This window comes from Stegodyphus dumicola, chromosome 1 (genome assembly GCF_044657685.1).
Source record: "Stegodyphus dumicola isolate Sdum_Otavi_A_Nest chromosome 1, ASM4465768v1".
Classification (NCBI taxonomy): Eukaryota; Metazoa; Arthropoda; class Arachnida; order Araneae; family Eresidae; genus Stegodyphus; species Stegodyphus dumicola.
Window position 1 is genome coordinate 162,691,269 of NC_140768.1, and position 19,414 is coordinate 162,710,682.

Below are 19,414 nucleotides of genomic sequence, written 5' to 3' on the forward strand. Positions count from 1 at the left end.
AATTTTGTTTTCCAAAATAAATATTACAAACAAACTGAGGGATTAGCCATGGGAAGCCCCCTCAGTCCCATCCTGGCTGATATCTACATGCATTATTATGAATCAAAATTGTTTGAAACTTTAAACTTCCCGGCATGGTTCTGCTACGTAGACGATACTTTTACCCTGTTTGAAGGTAATAAAGATGATTTAAATAAAGTTCTTTCAACAATGAATTCTATTGATCCTGCTATTCAGTTCACTTTTGAACTTGAGACTTGCAATTCTCTTCCGTTTCGCGACATTCTGGTCACACGTAACACATCCAACTTCAGTACTACGGTTTACTGTAAACCTTCATCGGTTTGCCTTCCACCACACTTTAAATCATGTCATCCGACTAAGCAAAAGTTAGCTTCATTTTATTCCTATGTTTTCCGCGCTCTTCAAGTTTGCTCCTCCAAACTAGCCCTTGATGAAGAACTAAATTATTTAAAAGCAATAGCTACTGACAGGGACTTTTCATCGAACATTATTATTCAAACAGTTAAAAAATTCTCATCTCAACACACTAAAAGGCACACTTTTGTTTTAGGAGATTATAGAAATTCTGTTGTCATTCCCTTCTTTCCATCAATTAGCTATAAAGTTGCACATATTTTGCAGAAATTTAACTTTTGGGTTGTTTATTCTCCCATCAATAAAATTCCGAGTTCCATACTCAAGGACCCCATTCCGGATATGAATACCTGGGGTATTTATAGGATTCCTTGCCAGTGTGGTTTAATTTACATTGGCCAAACTAAGAGAGCCTTAAAATTTCTCGTCAAGGAACATGAGGCATATGTTAGAAAAAAAGGAAACACAGAAGTCTTCTTTTGCTCAACATTGTTGGTCCGAAAATCACACTTTCAATTTTTCTGCTGCCAAAATTATTCAAAAAACATCTTCCATTGGAGAACTGGATTTTCTAGAGGCATTTCACATTCATAAAAATCTTTCTGTTCTAGTTAACGATCCTAATTCCAATCCAAATTTGCCTTCGGCCTTTAAAGAAATTATGTTTTAGTTCTGGTTTCACCAACAGATGGCGCCACTTGCTTATTCTTGTCCAGGCTTTCTTATCTTATCTAATCATTATTTCCTATCTTGTTCATTTGCGGTTTTGCAGCTGAGGATGGTGGTTCGGTAAATCCATCGAAAGTAGTCCTGTGAAAATTTTGTAAATATAAAGCTGATTTTTGTTTTTTGACTTCTGAATTAGTATTTATTCAGCGTGTCATTGTGTCTTAATTACAGATAGTCTTGCAAACAAGAAGACGGCACTCGAATGGATTAGCTAACTTACTGAACCGATTTGAATCTAGCTGAGCACGTGGGGGTTGGCGCCGAATTTCAGTACGCCAAATTCCTCCGCGAACGCTCTAGAAGTGGAATGTGCACAATTAGAAAGAGTGGTGCACAATTCTACAAGACTTGATCAATATTTTGGCAAAGTGTATAAAATCATAATGTGGGTTTATACATATCTGTCCGAGGTAACCATGCACCATATTAAAGAGAAGTTTTTCCACGAAAGGTTACTCAGTCTTTAAATTATTTTTCAATTTCCATAATATGATTTTAGTTTCAATATTTTGAAAATATAAACTGCCCAAAATTCTAATTTATGTTAACTAATGCTTTTGTACAAATTTTTATAGTGGTTAGTGTCGCTGACAGCCGTGCCGGAGGGCCCTGTTCGAATCCCGGAGAAGGCATGGGTGTTTGTTAATGAATTGTTCCGATTTTTGTATCGATTTATTTAGTTTCCTACTTTGAATAGAATCGTTACTAAATTGTTTTATTTCTCTGTGCAATGCTGCACGCGACTTATTTGAAGAGAAAGCTACGCCGGAAAAATTAAAAATACAGGAACATGTGTATTTAATAAATAGATATCTCGTAATTGTACGCTTTTGCTTTTCGGGAAAAATCGAGAAAATGCCGGAATGTGCTCGTCTGATTAAAAAGCCAGAGAAATGACATCTCAGCTCAGTCGTTTTATGAGTTTTGTTTAGAAAACCGTGGTTTACTGTAGCGAATTCGCGGTGAAATAGGATTAGGTTTCTGTATTTTGAATTCGTTCTGTTGAACGTTTTTGGTAGTTTAAAAAATAACTACTGCGAAATATTGCAATATTGTACGAATGTCTGAGGAAATTTAAGCATTTTGTTTTTATATGTTGTGATAAAAATAAATGTTATTCACTTTTCATCGGACTTGTGCATTCAATTCATAACGAACCTAACAGTGTAGTGTCCGTGCGGCATGGGGGTACTCTAAATACACGGCGAGCCGAAAGTTCTCTCGAGAGGTTGATGGTAGGATAAGAGCGTGGGAGACCCTCGGATTCAATCCCCTTGGTTCTCTCTATCAAAAGTGGGTGCCCAAGGCTGTTGCCAATGGCGGGCATATCTTGCACTTCTTGCCATGAGGAATTTCGTGAGCATGGTCAGACAAGTGAGCATTAGTCAACAACAACATGCCGAAAAAAACAACAACAAAGCCCATTCAGCCAGCTCGCTCGCCGGGATTCCAACCCTGTACCGAACTACCAGTGTTCAACGAGCTTACCGCTCGGCCCCTGGTCCGCCATAATTATTTAAGGCTAAATAGTCTGAATACAGGAAGAAAAGTATTTTACGAATACTTCCTTTTAAAAATAATAACAGATTTAACTACAAATATTCAAAACAGCAGCCAACCATGTATTAATGATACACCTGCTAACTCTAGCTGCAAGAGATTTTCGAAACAAAACTCAAAAGTAAAAAATATGCGAGCTATTTACGGGGCTTTTAGCGGGGCATAAGTTGATGGATTGCACGGGGTTTGCACCCCTGTTTTTCATTCTCTCTTTTAACTTGACGATGAGTTATGAACGAAGGCGCAACCTTCAGCTATCGGAGAAAATATTTCGCAGGGGCTTTAAAAATTCCCTTACTGTAATTTAATTTTTTATTGACGTCTATTAATAAAAATATATGGATTCCTAACTCCACCTCTAAAGCAATCTGTTTACATTTTCTTAAAATATATTTTCAGCCTAGGATGAAAGGATAAATTCTGTCGTCAGAATGAATTTTCGAATATTTATTTATTTTAGCATCTATAAATACCTTTAACCGTGACACGAAAGTGACATTATGCGTATATTTTTGGTACAAGTGTTTCGTATATGCTGAATTAAACATTGCTCACTGTTTATGATTTATACGCATGCCCTTAAAGTCATTATTGTAAAGAAAGATGTTAAGTCATAAATAATTTCTCGAAAGCATCACTTAAATATAGATTTTGATTTTTGTTGAGCAAAACTGAATTCTTTTTGAGTATCGAAACCGGTTGTAAATGATATTCTAGCTTCCTTTACAAAGTATTGTAATCAGGAAAAATTCCCGGTGTCATATTTCAACGAAAACATCCATTTTGACCGCTATCGAAGGCAATTTAACGATGTTTTTGCTTGACGTCTGTACTTGCGCACAGAATAATTTTTTTTTTTTTTTTTTTTTTTTTTTTTTTACAAAACGAATTATAAAACTGATTTAAAATGGATTCAAAAGAAATTATTATCGTGACGTCTGTATGCACGTACGTATGTCCGTATGTATCTCGAATAACTCAAAAACGAGTAGCCTCAGAAACGTTAAAATTTTGTACATAGGATTGCTGTAACATGTAGTTGTGCACCTTCTTTTTAGGTTGCAATCGCCCGCAAGAAAAGTATATATATATATATTTAAAGAAATATTGATTATATTATCTCCTAAGACAAATTTAGTAGAAGTATAAAAAATGAGGGAACCCATATGTAGGACGTTTTCGAAAATTGTAAGTATTATTTTTCGAAAATTGTAAGTATTAGAAAAACTGGGTTTCGAATTAAGTGAATTTAAAATCATTCAACATATATATATATATATATATTGTATATTGTTTTAAATATGTCTTACTTTGATTCGCATATTGCTTACTATTAGTATTGATTTTTATTTGTAAATATTCAAGTGTTTGTATTGTTTATTTTTTCTTTCTAACACATTTCATTGCACCTTATCTTGCTTATGTTAATATTTTCACGGAACCACAGTATTTAAGCAACATTTTAGCGTATGAACTAGGAATATTCTTATAACTTTTTTCTAAATTTTGCAGCACAGTGCGCAAAGTTTTTGACCACATAGGTCTTTTTTCGTTTGTTCTTTTTACTTTAATTAGTTATATATATATACCCTCTCTGTTACTCGGCTCATTGAACTCACTTTTTTTATTCTTATAATGTTGGCAAATTGTGCCTTTTTTGCTTTAAAAATGATTGAATTATGTTGTTTTCATCTTCCGGTTAAAATTTTTATGCCTTTAGTTAATCTACATGCAGTAGTTGTAGAATTATCAACAATTTAAAAGTTGTTTGAGTACGGCTAAGCCTAAATTTTTTTTACCGTAGCTGCCATATTTCTTTACATTTGAAACTTAATGGAATAGTGAATTCAGTTTCTGCAATTTCAGCGTCTTTTTGCCGAGTGGGAACGAAAGTAAACTTTCAATTTTGTGCACCGGAAAATCTGCCCTCTTGCCCGCTGGTCGAATTGCTTGTTTTTGCGAAGAAACTAATTTTATTTTATTTTATTATTTTTTTTTACTCTTTTAACTGTACTTGGTAGGAAGTCATGTTGTGTACACATCAGCACTTTATAATGTGTTTTTAAAGTACAGAAAGGCTATTAGAACATCTGTACTGGGAAACTTACCTTCGATTCGAATAAACTCATACACGGCTTTGAAGCCTTCGTATTCTATGCTGTCGTCGGAGGAAAATTTGAGCCATAGAAACCTGTCCTTCGACGTGAGCAGAGGTGGGAACTCGTGGCCACAGAATTTCTTGATGAGCGGGCTGTATCCGTGCGGGCCATTCCTGATTTCCAACCAGTCGTACTCACATGTCGGCGAGTCCTCCAAATGGAACGTCTCGCGGAAATCTAATTGTATCACGTGGCCATGGGGAGCTATGAACATTAAAACATATATTGTTATTAAATAGGTCTAAGTGCAGCACAATTAATCATAATAAAATTTTTGTACACTGCGAAAAAAATGTCGGGGGGGGGGCAGTTCTATATCTCCCATTTTACTAGGCTGATTGACGAAATTCAGCTTGCATTTTTCATGTCTCAAAAGCGCGACTTAAAATATGCATTAGATTTATATATAGCATAGTTCTAAGATAAGTATTTTGACACAAAACTGTACTTTTCTGAAACGACATGCCAATTGTTTTCCGTATTTAAATTCTACGACTCAAATTACACCAAACTACCAAGGTTTGTAAAACTCGCACGAGTAGTTTGTAAAAAATTAGCTTTGAAAATTTTAGCTCCTCAATGTTAATTCAGTTTGGTATATATTTATTAATCTCTCTCTTTTATTAAACTTACTTGATTCTTCCTTTCACATGTCGAAATTCAGGTTCATTCCAAATAAAATTGACACACTTTTTATGATTTATTTTTAAACTTTTTATTTTAAAATAATTTTTACAAATCTTTCGAAAAACAGTTTGAATTATAATCTATAAAATGTTTACCATCATCTCAAAATAGAGGTATTTCTAAGCATACCTTCAAAAATTTACAGTGTTTTAATCAAAATTTCCGAAGATATACCTACGTGAATTTATATATTGGCGCGTTTTGAAATTGGTATATTTGCTGAAAGCGATAAAACATCAAATGCGGTTTAGGCACTTTGTTAAAATTATTTGAAAGTAGAAACGATGGGACTTCTCTCCCGCTCATCCACAATGTAAAAAGGTAGGAACGAGGTGCTTTTTGTTTTTCGCTCAGGCATTATGGAAGGGAAAGGAAAATAGGTTGCAATATATTAAGTGGTTCGCCAAGTGAATTATTGTTGAGGAAAACTGAAAAAATTGCCCCAAGATATATTTTTGAATCTCTCCGTAAATTTCGCCCCAAATTTTACATACTTTAATATCTGGGCATAATTTGAGGCATAGAATCAATATTTGAAAAATAATTGGTATGTTATTTCAGAAAAAGTCCGATTTTGTGTCAAAATACCTATATTAAAACAATGCTGTATATAGATCTACTATATAACCTAAGTCGCGCTTTCGAGATATGAAAAACGCAATTTGAATTTCGTCAATCGGCCCAGTAGAACGAGAGATATTGAACTCTCCCCCTTTTTGGGGGGCAGTGTACTTAAACCCTTTGACTACTAAGTAGACATGTCCCACTAAGGGTTTCAAAATGACTGTTGGGTTAGAAAGGACTTCGAAACTCACTGTAACGTATTCCAGTCGTAGAATCAAACCAGTTGTGCATGTTTCATCTTTTGTTAACCTAGTTGGCGCTAAATATTTTCCGCCAAATGTCATTAAAATGTTTTTTTTTTTTTTTTTTAATTTGTAGTCAAAGGGTTAAAGTACTTCACATATGTTTTCAGTAAACATATAAAACATGATAAGTCATTGAAGAAAAGCGACTATTAATCTAGAGAAAGTTTCAAAGAAATACTGGATTAATAGTTTAAAGGTAGTTATAGCAAAAGTAGTCCGAAATGCTGTTACAAAAAACGCTTCATGAATTTGAGAACGGGTTGTAAAATGTCCCGAATTACGAACCAAACGCGAAGATCAAAGTTAAATTTACTTCATCTCTTGGCTTAACAACTGATAAATATACACACACACGCGCGCGCGCGGAATACTGGCCCAGCGTGCCGAACCACTACACCACGAAGAACGCTTGGAAAGTGGGAGAAATACCTTATAACTTGTACGAATATTTCTGTGGAAAATTCCAGAGTTCTAAAATATTTCTTTTGATAAAAATAAATTTTTATTAACCTATTATCGGACTTGTGCATTCAACCTATTACGAGCCCGTACGCACGCAACAATATTATAATCGACAGAAAATCATTATTAAAAACTTGCTTGTGTTTGTGAGCAGTTTAATCTGGAGAATAACTCCTTTTGCGTATGTAATAATTTAACTTTTACACCATATGTACTCCCAAGACTGGGGTTTTTAGTGGACCCAATCGCCAAATCCTGGGTGTGGAGAATCATCATCCAACACCCTTTTTAGTTCGGGCACCACTGTAGAAACATTAGGCATTATTTTTGGAAGCAGCAGTCATGTAAAATGAGCAACGACCTCCAGGGAATCGAACCGCGGACCTCTGGAATACTCGCCCAGCGTGCAGACCACTACACTACGAAGGCCTGCTAAGAAGACGGGACAAATACCTTATATACTTCCCCTTTCAAAGGGCAACTGGGGTTTTTTGGGGACCCAATCGCAAATCGTGAGTGTGGAGAATCATCATCCACCACCCTTTTAGTTCGGGCGCCACTGTAGAGACATTAGGTAATTTTTGGAAGCAGGAGATGTGAAAAAATGAGCAGTGCTCTCGCCGGGAATCGACCACGGACATGTGAAATACGCGCCCAGCGTGCAGACCATTACACTACGAAGGCATGCTAAGAAGACGGGAGAAATACCTTATATATTTAGTTTATCAGGTTCAATGTTTCTTCTAACCTTCTTCGGAAACATACAATGACCTGACTAGAACAGAGAGCTTACTAAAGCTATGTTCACTAATTGTAGTAAGTAGACAGGATACAGACGAAGGGTATACAAAACCCTTTATTTTTTTTCTTTATATACAATGACTTCCGTACTTCGGAATACAATGACCCTCCACTCGGGGTCTAACTTAAAAGATATCAAAATAAAACTAAACTCTAATTTAACTTTAGAATAAGATTGGCCTTATAATAACAGAAAGCGTATGTAGCACAGAGACTGTGAACACTACAATACGTTTAATTTATCAAGAGGATTAAAACCTCTGGCCTGGAAGGCAAAGTAGCAACTGCGTAACTTCTAAGGTAAGCGGCCTGCTTCGAACTCACGGCTTCCTCTCTTTTGCTTGGCAAAAAGGCCACACTTAAATACTTGGCGTTCGCCAGACAACTTTGCATAAACTCCTTCACGCTTATAATTCTGGCCGGAAGTAGAAAATAAGAAGTGATAGTAAAGATTTAAAATAAAATAAACGTTAGTAAAACTTAAGATCCTTACATACTTCCCGCCAGAGTTAATTAGTTTGAAACTGAGGTCTAAAACGACCTTGTTGAAAACTTTTAGCTCTAGAAACTAACGCGAGGCCAAACTTTTACAATCATAACTTAGCTAGAAACTAGAAAATTTTAAAAGAAAGAAATTTGTTACAATAGCAGCTCCCGGAATATACAACAATCTTTTTTCTTTTTCATCTGTACTGCATCAAAACAGGAGCTTTATTCAATTCTGGTTCCTTCCAGAGATCTGGAAGGAAAACTAGTTTAATGAAATGTTACAGAATGACATTGTAAATAACATATAGAATATACTTTTCTTAACATTCTTATTTCATTCATGACTATTTTAATTATCTCTCCCCGTGCTCTCTGACATGTGTTGTAAAAACACCAAACACGAATGTGTTTCTGTCTATGTGTTCAACACTTCCTCCTACAATCAAAACACTAACGTGTTAAAATTCAACATACGAGACCTCTTAACACACCCTAATTTCAACTCTAGACCCTGAGGTACTATTCTGAAAGTGGCTAACTCTAAAGTGTAGCGTCAGAGAGCCTAACTACATCATTCAACCTTTAACACATATTCACCATGATTTAATCTTTACAGTCACACGAATAACAAATTTTTTTAACATTACTTTCACTTTTACCATATCACGGTATTTCTAAACATTCAAAATAACAGTTCACATGTATACAAGAACATATCAAGATGCCGTTAATTTTACACATTTGAAAACATACATTAGTAGTACATTGTTAACTTCTATTCTTTTCAAAGCAAGTGCCAATTCTTTCTACATTGAAATAATACTACATTTCAAAAAGTCTTTCAGACTAAAACTTCTTTCTTGTTAGAATGTTTTAAATAAAATTTATACAATAACTTTTTACAATATTTAAGTCTTTATACAACGCTATTATACATCAACTTTAGTTTTACGCGCGAGTAATTGAAAAACATAATAAGAAAATCGGTCACAACTCATTTCTCGCCCTTTTGGCGATAAAGGTAGACCTCGCATGAGGTAAAACTTCTTGAAATCTGCCACTTGCAGTAAGAATGAAAGATTAACTTAAGTTTGTAAAGTAACATAAAATTTTACTTATCTTTGTAATATTCAGACATCCTTTTCTGGGCCCAGTCTTTAAAGGTGCTGCAGACCGTAGCTTGGTTGATCCTCCTTCTTGTACGGGCTCGCCCTTCAGTGCTTTCCTCTGGAAGCTTCCGTTTTTCACCACTACGGCCACCCTTGAACATCTTCCTTCTGTCCTCTGCTTGTGGTCTTGGCCGTTTGAAGGCAGCTGGTCTTGGTGGAACCGGGAAACTTCTGTCGTGATCCTGCTTGGACCTCGTTGTTGGCCGTTCAAATTTTTCTTGTACTTTTTCCTCCGCCGCTGATGGCCCTTCCGCAGTTCGGCGACTTTTGCTGCGGAGAGTTCTGTCGGATGAGTCAATCTTCCGTTTCACAGCCGGGTTATAGTTGCCGTCCTTTCTCCCGGTCTTTTCCACATACGTCGTCCTTCTCCCTTCTTCATTCTGGGGGTGTTCGTGAACTCTGTTTTTTGGACGGTGGAACGGCTTCTTTTTCTTTGTACCTTCAATTTTTCCGCGGGGCAATTTTCTTTTCACTTGCTTCTGTCTCTCATTGGCTTGCCCTTGTACTTGTCGTTTTCCCACCTCTGGAACTTGTACCTGCGGTGTCTGCCGTACCGGATCCTGCAAAAGATCTGAAAAGATTTGCATTTTATTACGGTCATAGAATGGTTTTATCTGGTCAATGTTTGCGGAACAGGTTTCACCATTTCTTGCCTTTAATACTACAACAGCGTGAGTTATTTTTTCTATAACATATGGTCCTTCAAAGCGTGGAAAAAATTTGGCAGTTTTATCTTCTGGTGCTGAAGAAAGTGAATGCTTAATTTTTAGTACTTCATCCCCTACTTTATAAGTTACTCCCCGTCGTTTCAAGTCATAATACAATTTTTGTTTTCTTTGTGCTACTTCCGTATTCTTTTTTGCTTCTTTTATTAGTTTTTCTATATCACCCATTTTAAATTCTGGGGCTCTTTGTTGCACATAAAATAGTTTATCTAACGGTGTTATAACCTTTCTGCCTAGAAATAACTCAGCAGGAGTTTTGCCCGTTGTATCATGTTTTGCGGTCCTAAGGGCGAAAGCAAATTCATTGACATAGTTATCCCAGCTTTTATGAAAATTTTTAACATAACTACGGATAATTTTCACTATATTTCTGTTGACCCGTTCCGCTATATTTGATTGCGGCCGATACGGGACCATTTTTAAATGACGTATGCCCAGTTTTTGGCACATGTCTTCAAATATATTACTTACAAATTGAGGACCATTATCCGATATAACTTTTAGGGCGCCCCGTATTTTAAAATATATTTATTTAAAATAGAATCGGTAACTAATTTCGCGGAGGCTCGTTTTAAGGGAACAATTTCGGTCCATTTACTAAAATGATCAACTATAACAAGGAGATAGCGACTTTTGTTTAACTGACTTTTTGGGAAAGGGCCCAATAAATCGATGCCGATTATTTCATTTGGAAATTCGGATTTAATACTATTTAGAAACCCGGCCGGGCGGAAATTAATATAATTAACGGCTTGACATGTTGGGCAGGACTGGACATACGCCCTTGTTAACTTTTGCAGTTCAGGAAAGTAGACTGCCTCGCGTACGCGTTGAGTAGTTTTTCGAATACCAGCATGAGAAGCTAAAGGGCTGTCATGGAGCTCTTGCAGGATATTTAATCTAAGACTAGCTGGGATAACAGGTCGAAATTCGTTGTTGGAATTCGTAATTTTTGTATAAAATAATAGACCATCTATTAGTTCGTAATGGGCCGCCCTATTTCTTATCGCCACAATATCTTGGTGGCTAAAATTTTCAGGATCCTTCAAATACTCATAAATACTTCCAAACTCAGGATCCTTACCCAGTTCGGTTATTACAGTTTCTCGGGAATTTATTGTACACGCTGTCAGCATTGCAACTTTTACGGTATTACCCTGTTCGTCTAATTTAATTCGTGACAGGGCATCTGCTACGATATTTTCCTTTCCGGGGGTATGCTTGATTACCAGATTATATTCTTGCAGCTTGAGTGCCCATCTTATTAACCTTGGGGATAAATTTTTTCCAGAGTACAATCTAGTTACCGCCGCATGATCAGAATATACTGTTATCGGCGCCTTTCCAAAATAGACTCGGAACTTTTGCACTGCTAACAGAACTGCAAGTGCCTCTCTCTCGGTCGCGGAATAGTTTCTTTGTGTTTGATTTAAAGTTCGGCTAAAAAATGCCACTGGCTGCTGATTTTGCGAAAGTACCGCTCCTACCGCATAATCCGAAGCATCCGCTGAAATTTCTAAATTTTCATCCTTTTCAGGAAATTTCAACACAGGGGCTTGCGTTAATGCTTGTTTTAATTTTTCGAAAGCACTATTGGCTTCGGCCGTCCACGAGAATCTTGCCTTTTTCCTTTTTAATTTTAACAATGGCTCAGCGATAGCCGCAAAATCTTTTATAAAGGACCTATAATATGAACAAAGTCCTAGAAAAGAAGAGAGCTTCTTTGCCGTGTTTGGAGTCGGATACTTTTGTACAGCGATTATTTTTGATTCATCTGTCTCGATCCCTTTTTGCGATATTTTGTAACCTAAATATTTTAATTCAGGGGCTGCAAATTTGCATTTTTCGACATTAACTTTTAGACCGGCCTCATTTAATAAAGAAAACACCTGTCTTAAATCCTGTACATGTTGGTCTAGATTATCACTAGTAATAATGATATCGTCTAAATAGATAAATGTGGACTTTCCGAGAACAGGTCTTAACACAATGTCCATGCATCGCTGAAATGTTGCTGGGGCGCCTGAAAGGCCAAACGGCATTCGCAAAAATGCATAAGTGTCAGACTTGGTTATAAAAGCAGTCTTAGGCACGTCCTCAGGCCTGATCCCTATTTGAAAATAACCATTCGTTAAGTCTAAAGTTGTCATAAATTTGGTTGATTTTATGTTCCTTAAAATTTCTTCTATAATCGGTAACGGATATACCGGATATTTCGTTATGGAATTTAATTTACGGTAATCAATAGCGAATCTCCACCTTTTTGGATGCTCCAAAGGATAATCATTATTTTTCTTACATAAAACCACCGGACTAGCATAACTACTTGAGATAGGCGTTACGATCTTTTTACGTAGCATATCGGTAATATGCCATTCTATAATTTTTTCCTTATTCTTATCATACCGGTATGGTTTTTGACGAACCGGCAATGCATCTCCGGTGTCAATACTATGGTTAGTAACCTGGGTAAATCCTGGAATATCACTAAATAAGGAAGCAAATTCACTTACCACTTGTCGGATTCTATCTTGCTCGTCATTAGGCAGGTGGTCGAGATTTAACCTTGGCGGTTCAACCTTTTCTACACGCACTGGTTTCATCGTCAGCTTAAGAGACGCTTCATTAAAATCCAGTGTAGCTTGTGCGTCTGAAAGAAAGTCTATTCCTAGTATTAAGTGTGCTTGCAAATTCTTTACTATAAAAAACATCACCTTTACTTGTTCGTCCTTGATACGGATGTACAAAGGTACTTTACCTACGCACTTACATTTTTCTCCTTGCGCCGCTAATACTGTTGTATTATCCGCATTATATATGCGGTATTTGCGAAAATACTTTCTAAAAAAGACTTCTGCCACACAGGAACACTGCGCGCCGGTATCCAGGAGTGCGGTGGCCGGGATATTATTTACCAAGGCTTCAATCTTCGGAAGAGTTAAATTTTTCACCATTACTGTATTTAACTTGTAGGAAGAGGGGTTTTCGTGGCCTTCGGATTTCCGCACCCTCTCGTCAGCAGAAATCCGTTTTAGTTTAAATTATTTTTTCTTTCGGTGCTTTCCTTCTTTCTCCACTGGCCTTGAGACTTTTTTCCTGGGTTGCTATTGAACTGTCGACGTTCGCCGGCTGTTTTTGAATGCTCGGGTTTCCTTGCCCACTGATTCGCTTTTTCTCCGTAGCCATGTGCTTGAGTTTGCTGTAGTCTTGGCGTACCAAATTGGTTTCGCTGTTGATATTGGCGTCTTCTTTCGACGTCCGCCGTTCTTCTACTTTCAAACTGGATTGCTAGCTCAAATAATTTTTCCAGTGTAGTCGGATTTCTGAATTCAATAAAGTCTTGCACTTGGGGTAGTAACCTCGGCAAAATCACTTGAATTATTTCAGGATCCGGACGGTTTCCATACAAGAGCTTGAAAACGTGAATTTTTCTTAAAATAAACCTGGAGAGGTTTTCCATTCTTTGTTGATATATACTGAAAAGTTCTGTTTCTAATTTCGCACGATCCCTTACAACAGGGAAGGCTTTTAGTAGGGCAGTCTTGAAATTTTCGTAGGTATAGGTGGGACTTCCTGCTTGACCCAAGAGACTTCTGCCGATACATTTGAACCAGTTAAGCGCTTGGCCTCTCAAAGCGCTGGTAGCTAAGGTAACTTTTTGAAACTCGTGCACGGGGTAGAGCATGAAGTGGTCATCCAATTTTTCCAAAAAACTGGTTACCTGTGAGTTTCCATTAAACGTTGCTTCTGGTTTCATCGAAGCGCGCATGGTCTGGACAATATACCCAAATCCTTCCAGGGCGGCAGCTGGCATTTCTGGATTCTGAGCTGTTTCTGCAGGCAGCACAGGTTCTTCTTGAAACTCGGCCATGGTTATTCTTCGTCGGGCGCCACTATCAGGTTCAATGTTTCTTCTAACCTTCTTCGGAAACATACAATGACTTGACTAGAACAGAGAGCTTACTAAAGCTATGTTCACTAATTGTAGTAAGTAGACAGGATACAGACGAAGGGTATACAAAACCCTTTATTTTTTTTCTTTATATACAATGACTTCCGTACTTCGGAATACAATGACCCTCCACTCGGGGTCTAACTTAAAAGATATCAAAATAAAACTAAACTCTAATTTAACTTTAGAATAAGATTGGCCTTATAATAACAGAAAGCGTATGTAGCACAGAGACTGTGAACACTACAATACGTTTAATTTATCAAGAGGATTAAAACCTCTGGCCTGGAAGGCAAAGTAGCAACTGCGTAACTTCTAAGGTAAGCGGCCTGCTTCGAACTCACGGCTTCCTCTCTTTTGCTTGGCAAAAAGGCCACACTTAAATACTTGGCGTTCGCCAGACAACTTTGCATAAACTCCTTCACGCTTATAATTCTGGCCGGAAGTAGAAAATAAGAAGTGATAGTAAAGATTTAAAATAAAATAAACGTTAGTAAAACTTAAGATCCTTACAAGTTCATACAGTTATTTCATCATTTTGACTTTTCTACATTTCTGTTTCTGTCAGATTTCACCAGAATGCAAAATAATTTAAAGCATAAATGACTGTTAATAAATGCATTGGTTTTTAATTGTGATGAAGTAATAAAGAACTTTCGTTTTTATTGTGTACAACAACGGATGTTTGATTGAAAACATAATTTTCGTGAAGATTCTTTTAGAAGAAGAGATACACTTGGCACATATTGTCACTGGGTTGTTCGGAAAATTTCGTTTTTTGCCAATAGCGGGGTTAATTGTATTTTTTCACAGCCAATGCCACACATAAATCGCATAATCATTATACACTGACTACCAATAAGTATTTGCACACCTGTGATAGAAAAGAAAAACTAACTTTATTCAAAATCAATAGTTGGTAGAGCCTCCACGAGAAGTAATTACAGTATGGACCCTCCGGAGCATACTTTCCACAAGTCTTTGTATGACAGCTAGTGGTATTTTCTTCCACTCGGCTTGGAGAAGACATAGAAGTTCCTTCACCGATTTTGCACAGGTAGTGCACCCCTGAATTCGGCTATGCAATTCGTCCCAGAGTTTCTCGATAGGGTTCAGGTCTGGACTCTGGGCAGGCCAGTTCATTCGATGAACTCCATTGGCACCATACCAAGCCTTGGTTAACGTCGAAACATGACAACTGGCATTGTCGTCCTGAAAGTAACAGGGGTAAAGTAACAGGAGTAATATGGAAAGTGAAAAGCTGAATTTTCGGCTTATTTTACTTCCTTACTATCGAAGAGGCTGAAATCTTGTTCAAGCTGGAAAAAAAATTATGCGATGTGTATGGAAACGACGTATTGACAGAACGCCAGTGCAAGTAGAAACTTGCAAACTTTCGATTTGGCAATTTTGACCTTGAAGATGCACCACGTTTTGGAAGGCCAGTTGAAACTGATGAAGACACAATAAAGGCATTCATTGATGAAAACCGGCGAATAACAACTCGTGAGATCGCTGACAGATGAAACTTATCGAATTTGACCCTTCCTGGTCATTTGACACGCTAGGTTTAACCCTTTGCGGCACAGTGTGTCCAGTCTGGACACACGTAAAAATTTCCTTCTGTACGCACACAAAAATTGAATGAAAAAGTTACTCTGAACCTTCTTTAGTTATAGTAGATGGCAGCTCAACACAAACCAGTCTATATATTTTAGCCATGTTTAGTTTTTTAAGACCCTCATTTCTCGAAGAAATCTTTCAGACTTTTTTAGGGTATAAAAGGAATTGTATGAAAAGAAATTTCTATGTTATTTTTTTGGCTGTATGCTAATCTCCTTATTCTATATTAGTTTTAAATTTTTACCTTGAAATCTTGTCTAAAATCAAACGACGAACCCTAGGTGTGCCCAGACCGGGCTCACCAATCATCTAGGACAACTGAGAGTCTGTATTCTTTGTTTCTCCGCATCTCATCGGTCAGTTCATTGACAACAATGCTGGTTTCAGCACTCTTTTTGAAGCTCTGTTTTATCAGTGTGACCACTTTGGGCACACCCACAGAGTTAAAACGATAAGTGCTATCTTCACAAAATTTTACTTGTGTACTCCTCTAGGCCTACTTTTTTTTAAAATCAAAACTCCAACTTTAAAAGATAGCCTGCCGGAAAGGGTTAATCTCAAAGCTCGACATATGGCTTCCTCGTGTTTTTAGCAACCAAACCTTACACACTGCAAAGTCTCAAGGACAATTTGCCTAAGGGGAGGGATACCTTCGTTGGGGCTTTCCAAGGGAAACTGACTTGTACACACGTTACGCATGGGTAAAACCACAAAAATGCCCCTGAAGTCAGCCTGCTCGCGGGATTCGAACCTCGCACCGAATTTCCAGTGTTCAGCGACTTTACCCCTCGGCGGCTGGTGGGCAATTTAGCAATTGACTTTTCAGTTTTCGGAAAGACGTATCATCAAATAATATCTCCGCAAAAAACCGTATCGGCTAAAAATACTTGTTCAATTAATTTGTGTTAATTTTGTTGAAAGAGAAAAGGTTGCTGAAAATTATATTCGAGCAGATTCTTATTTATTTCGTGGAATATTTTGGACACGCTCCTCCTTTAACCCAAAGTACCACTTCCATTTATTTTTATTAGCCTAAAGGGCTATTAATATCGTTTTGGCATTTTGCGTTGAAACCTTTAAAAAGATGTACGACTTTTCAAATTGTTGCCACTAAATATTATCGCCCTGTATTATATTTAAAGAAATTAAATAATGAAGAATTAGCATAAATGTATGTATATTTCTCGCAATGTAATAAACCAGCGGTACCTAGAGCCATCCAATTTTGAATAACGTAATCCTCCACCCGAATATAGGCATTTTGAAGCCTTAACTTGGAATTTGTTTTTCATATTTTGTAAAAGAATAACGAATTTTCGATTAAGAAACTCAACGATCTCAAAGCGAGCCATAGCAACACTGAAAGAAGAAGGAGAAAAAAAAAAAAAAAAAAACATTTCTTATCTCCAGCGCGCGAGGCTATGTATCGGAAATTCTAAAGATATGCTCTTTTTAAATTATTTTATAATTATTTTATAATACTGCTGTTGAATTGAGTTTTAAGGTTTAAGTGCGAAGAATATGATATTCAATAAATAAAGATAACATACAAAACGTTAAACAACGAACCTTTGCGCGTAATGTAAAATCTAAAAATTTTCAGACTTTTGTTTTAAAGTTTCTACTGCCTTATTTGATTTATTTTACTCTTTATGAAAGATTTCATTTCAAAAGATTCGGAAACATTGGCTGATAGACAAGTTGCAATTAATTTTTCCTTTATATTCTCTGTATTCATCATCCTTAAAACTTTCTGTACTTTGCCTTTGAAGTGAAACGAGATGGTGACTTTTAAAAGCATTTATTTACCCATACAGTCATTGCTTTTAGAGCTTGTTGCTTTTCACATTATTAGCATGTAACAATTTTTCAAAACCTGGGTAAAGAAATGAGATTACTCAACTCAAAGGGGGACTAATCTTCGAGGAAAGGAACTTAATGATAACGTCTACTTTATTAACCAAAGAGCATGTGAAGTGTTGCCATGTGTAACGAGAATTTCTCCAAAAAATATCGCAAAATGATGCGACAAAATAAGATAATGAGTTCTTAAAATTCTCCTCACTGAAACTCCTCAAGAGGCAAGATGAAATGTTTGCCTCCCTGCTTGTTAGGGAAATTAACTTTGGATATTCTAAACTTAATGTTGAGGTGCCTTCATTATTTATAACGAAATTTCTAGTCATTAATTAGTTGAGACAGAAGTTAAAATTTTGCGATGGTGAAACTTTTGATAAGCTTTAAGAAGTGAAACTATGTTTTCACATAATTCTTTAGATATTGTTAGGAAATGCCCAGCCCCAGTAAGAGAGTAGTTTTCCCACATGACGGGTCTAGGGTTGCCAGAAAATAGCTAGTAAAGGCAGGATTGCCATAGTTGGGGCGAAATCGCTCATTTGGCGACAAAATCGGTGATATTCCATAGTCGGATAGAGAACATTCCAGAACGAATTCTTACTTGTTTGGCCAGAATGTTCCTTGAAGGCAAGTCAAAAGCTATATTAACTCTGCCTGTATGCGGAGTGTCTCTGGAACTGTCCTGTGAAATACTGGCGAATTTTGTGTTTTGGATTCTTCATCAAGATTTCATATAATAATTCTTTTAACATGCTCATTAAAAATCCCTTTTACTATGGACTCTGCTAAAGCATGATATTAAAAATACATACCAATGTTCCTGCATTGACATTGGCAACCCTGAGCGTTATACTGTGAACGGTCCTATAAAAAATGGCATGCATATGCCAATGACTCAAAGAAACAGGAAGGCATTTACTAAATATGTGATCAAACAAAGATACTTAGTCAGGTTACAAAGATGATGAAAAAACTATCAGATATAGGCACAAACCTGTGTCAAGTGCACTAACATCTCAGGACCTTCTTAGAAGCCAGTATTTATGTCAAGAATATATCTTAGAAGCAAACATTATGTCAGATATTAACAGATATTAAGTCAGTAATTTATTATGTTAAGTATCATATCATGCCAACTATGTATTAAGTATTGTATAATGTCAAGTATTATATCATGTTAAGTATGCATTAAGTATTGTATTATGTCAAGTATTGTTTTATGTATTATGTACAGCTTTAAAGAATGGTGGTCTTGGCGCTGAACCGATTAACCACAATGGTTGGGGAATAAATAGTGTCCACGTCTCCCGTCACCTACTTATCAAATTTATATTGCATGTTTATGTAGACATAATTACTGATAACATACACTGAAGAGCCAAAACATTATGAACACCTATTCATTAACACATTGCGCGACCTTTGGCCTGCAAGACAGCTGCAACTCGCCTCGGCATGCATGCCACAAGTTTTGGATAGATGTCTGGAGACAGGTTCCACCAAATGTCTAAGCAGCTGTCACGCAAAGTCGAAGTATTCCGACATGGTAATGTTCGAACTCTGAGCTGCGGCTCCACGACATCCCGAATGTGTTCTACTGAATTAAGATCCGACGAGTTAGGTGACCAGGACATTAATTAAAATTCATCCTTATGCTCCTCGAGGCAGTCCAACACAATTCGAGCCTTGTGACACGCGTTGTCCTGCTGCAAGATTCCATTTCCAGTCGGAAAGGCAGACGCCATGTAAGGGTGCAACTGATCCGTAGTTATGTTCAGATAGTCTGTAGCTTTCCTGGATCTGTTCTACCACAACCATGAGTCTCAAATCCACCCACAAAAACGTCCCTAAAAGCATAATACCGCATCCACCAGCCTGTATATGACCTGCTGTACAGGAAGCAGCAACAGTAAGCCTGACAGACAGGGCACCCTGACACGCCCATCGAAGCGAT

At 37.0% G+C, this 19,414-nt stretch overlaps 1 protein-coding gene across 1 annotated transcript in view; it reads right to left on the reverse strand.

The window, feature by feature from the left end:
• LOC118185821 (uncharacterized) overlaps nt 1–19,414 on the reverse strand; it is a 781,755-nt gene that overhangs the window by 156,184 nt on the left and 606,157 nt on the right. The window contains exon 6 of the mRNA XM_085822881.1: nt 4,776–5,030. Coding sequence (XP_085679007.1) covers nt 4,776–5,030 — 255 coding nt within the window. The remainder of the gene's footprint in view (nt 1–4,775; nt 5,031–19,414) is intronic.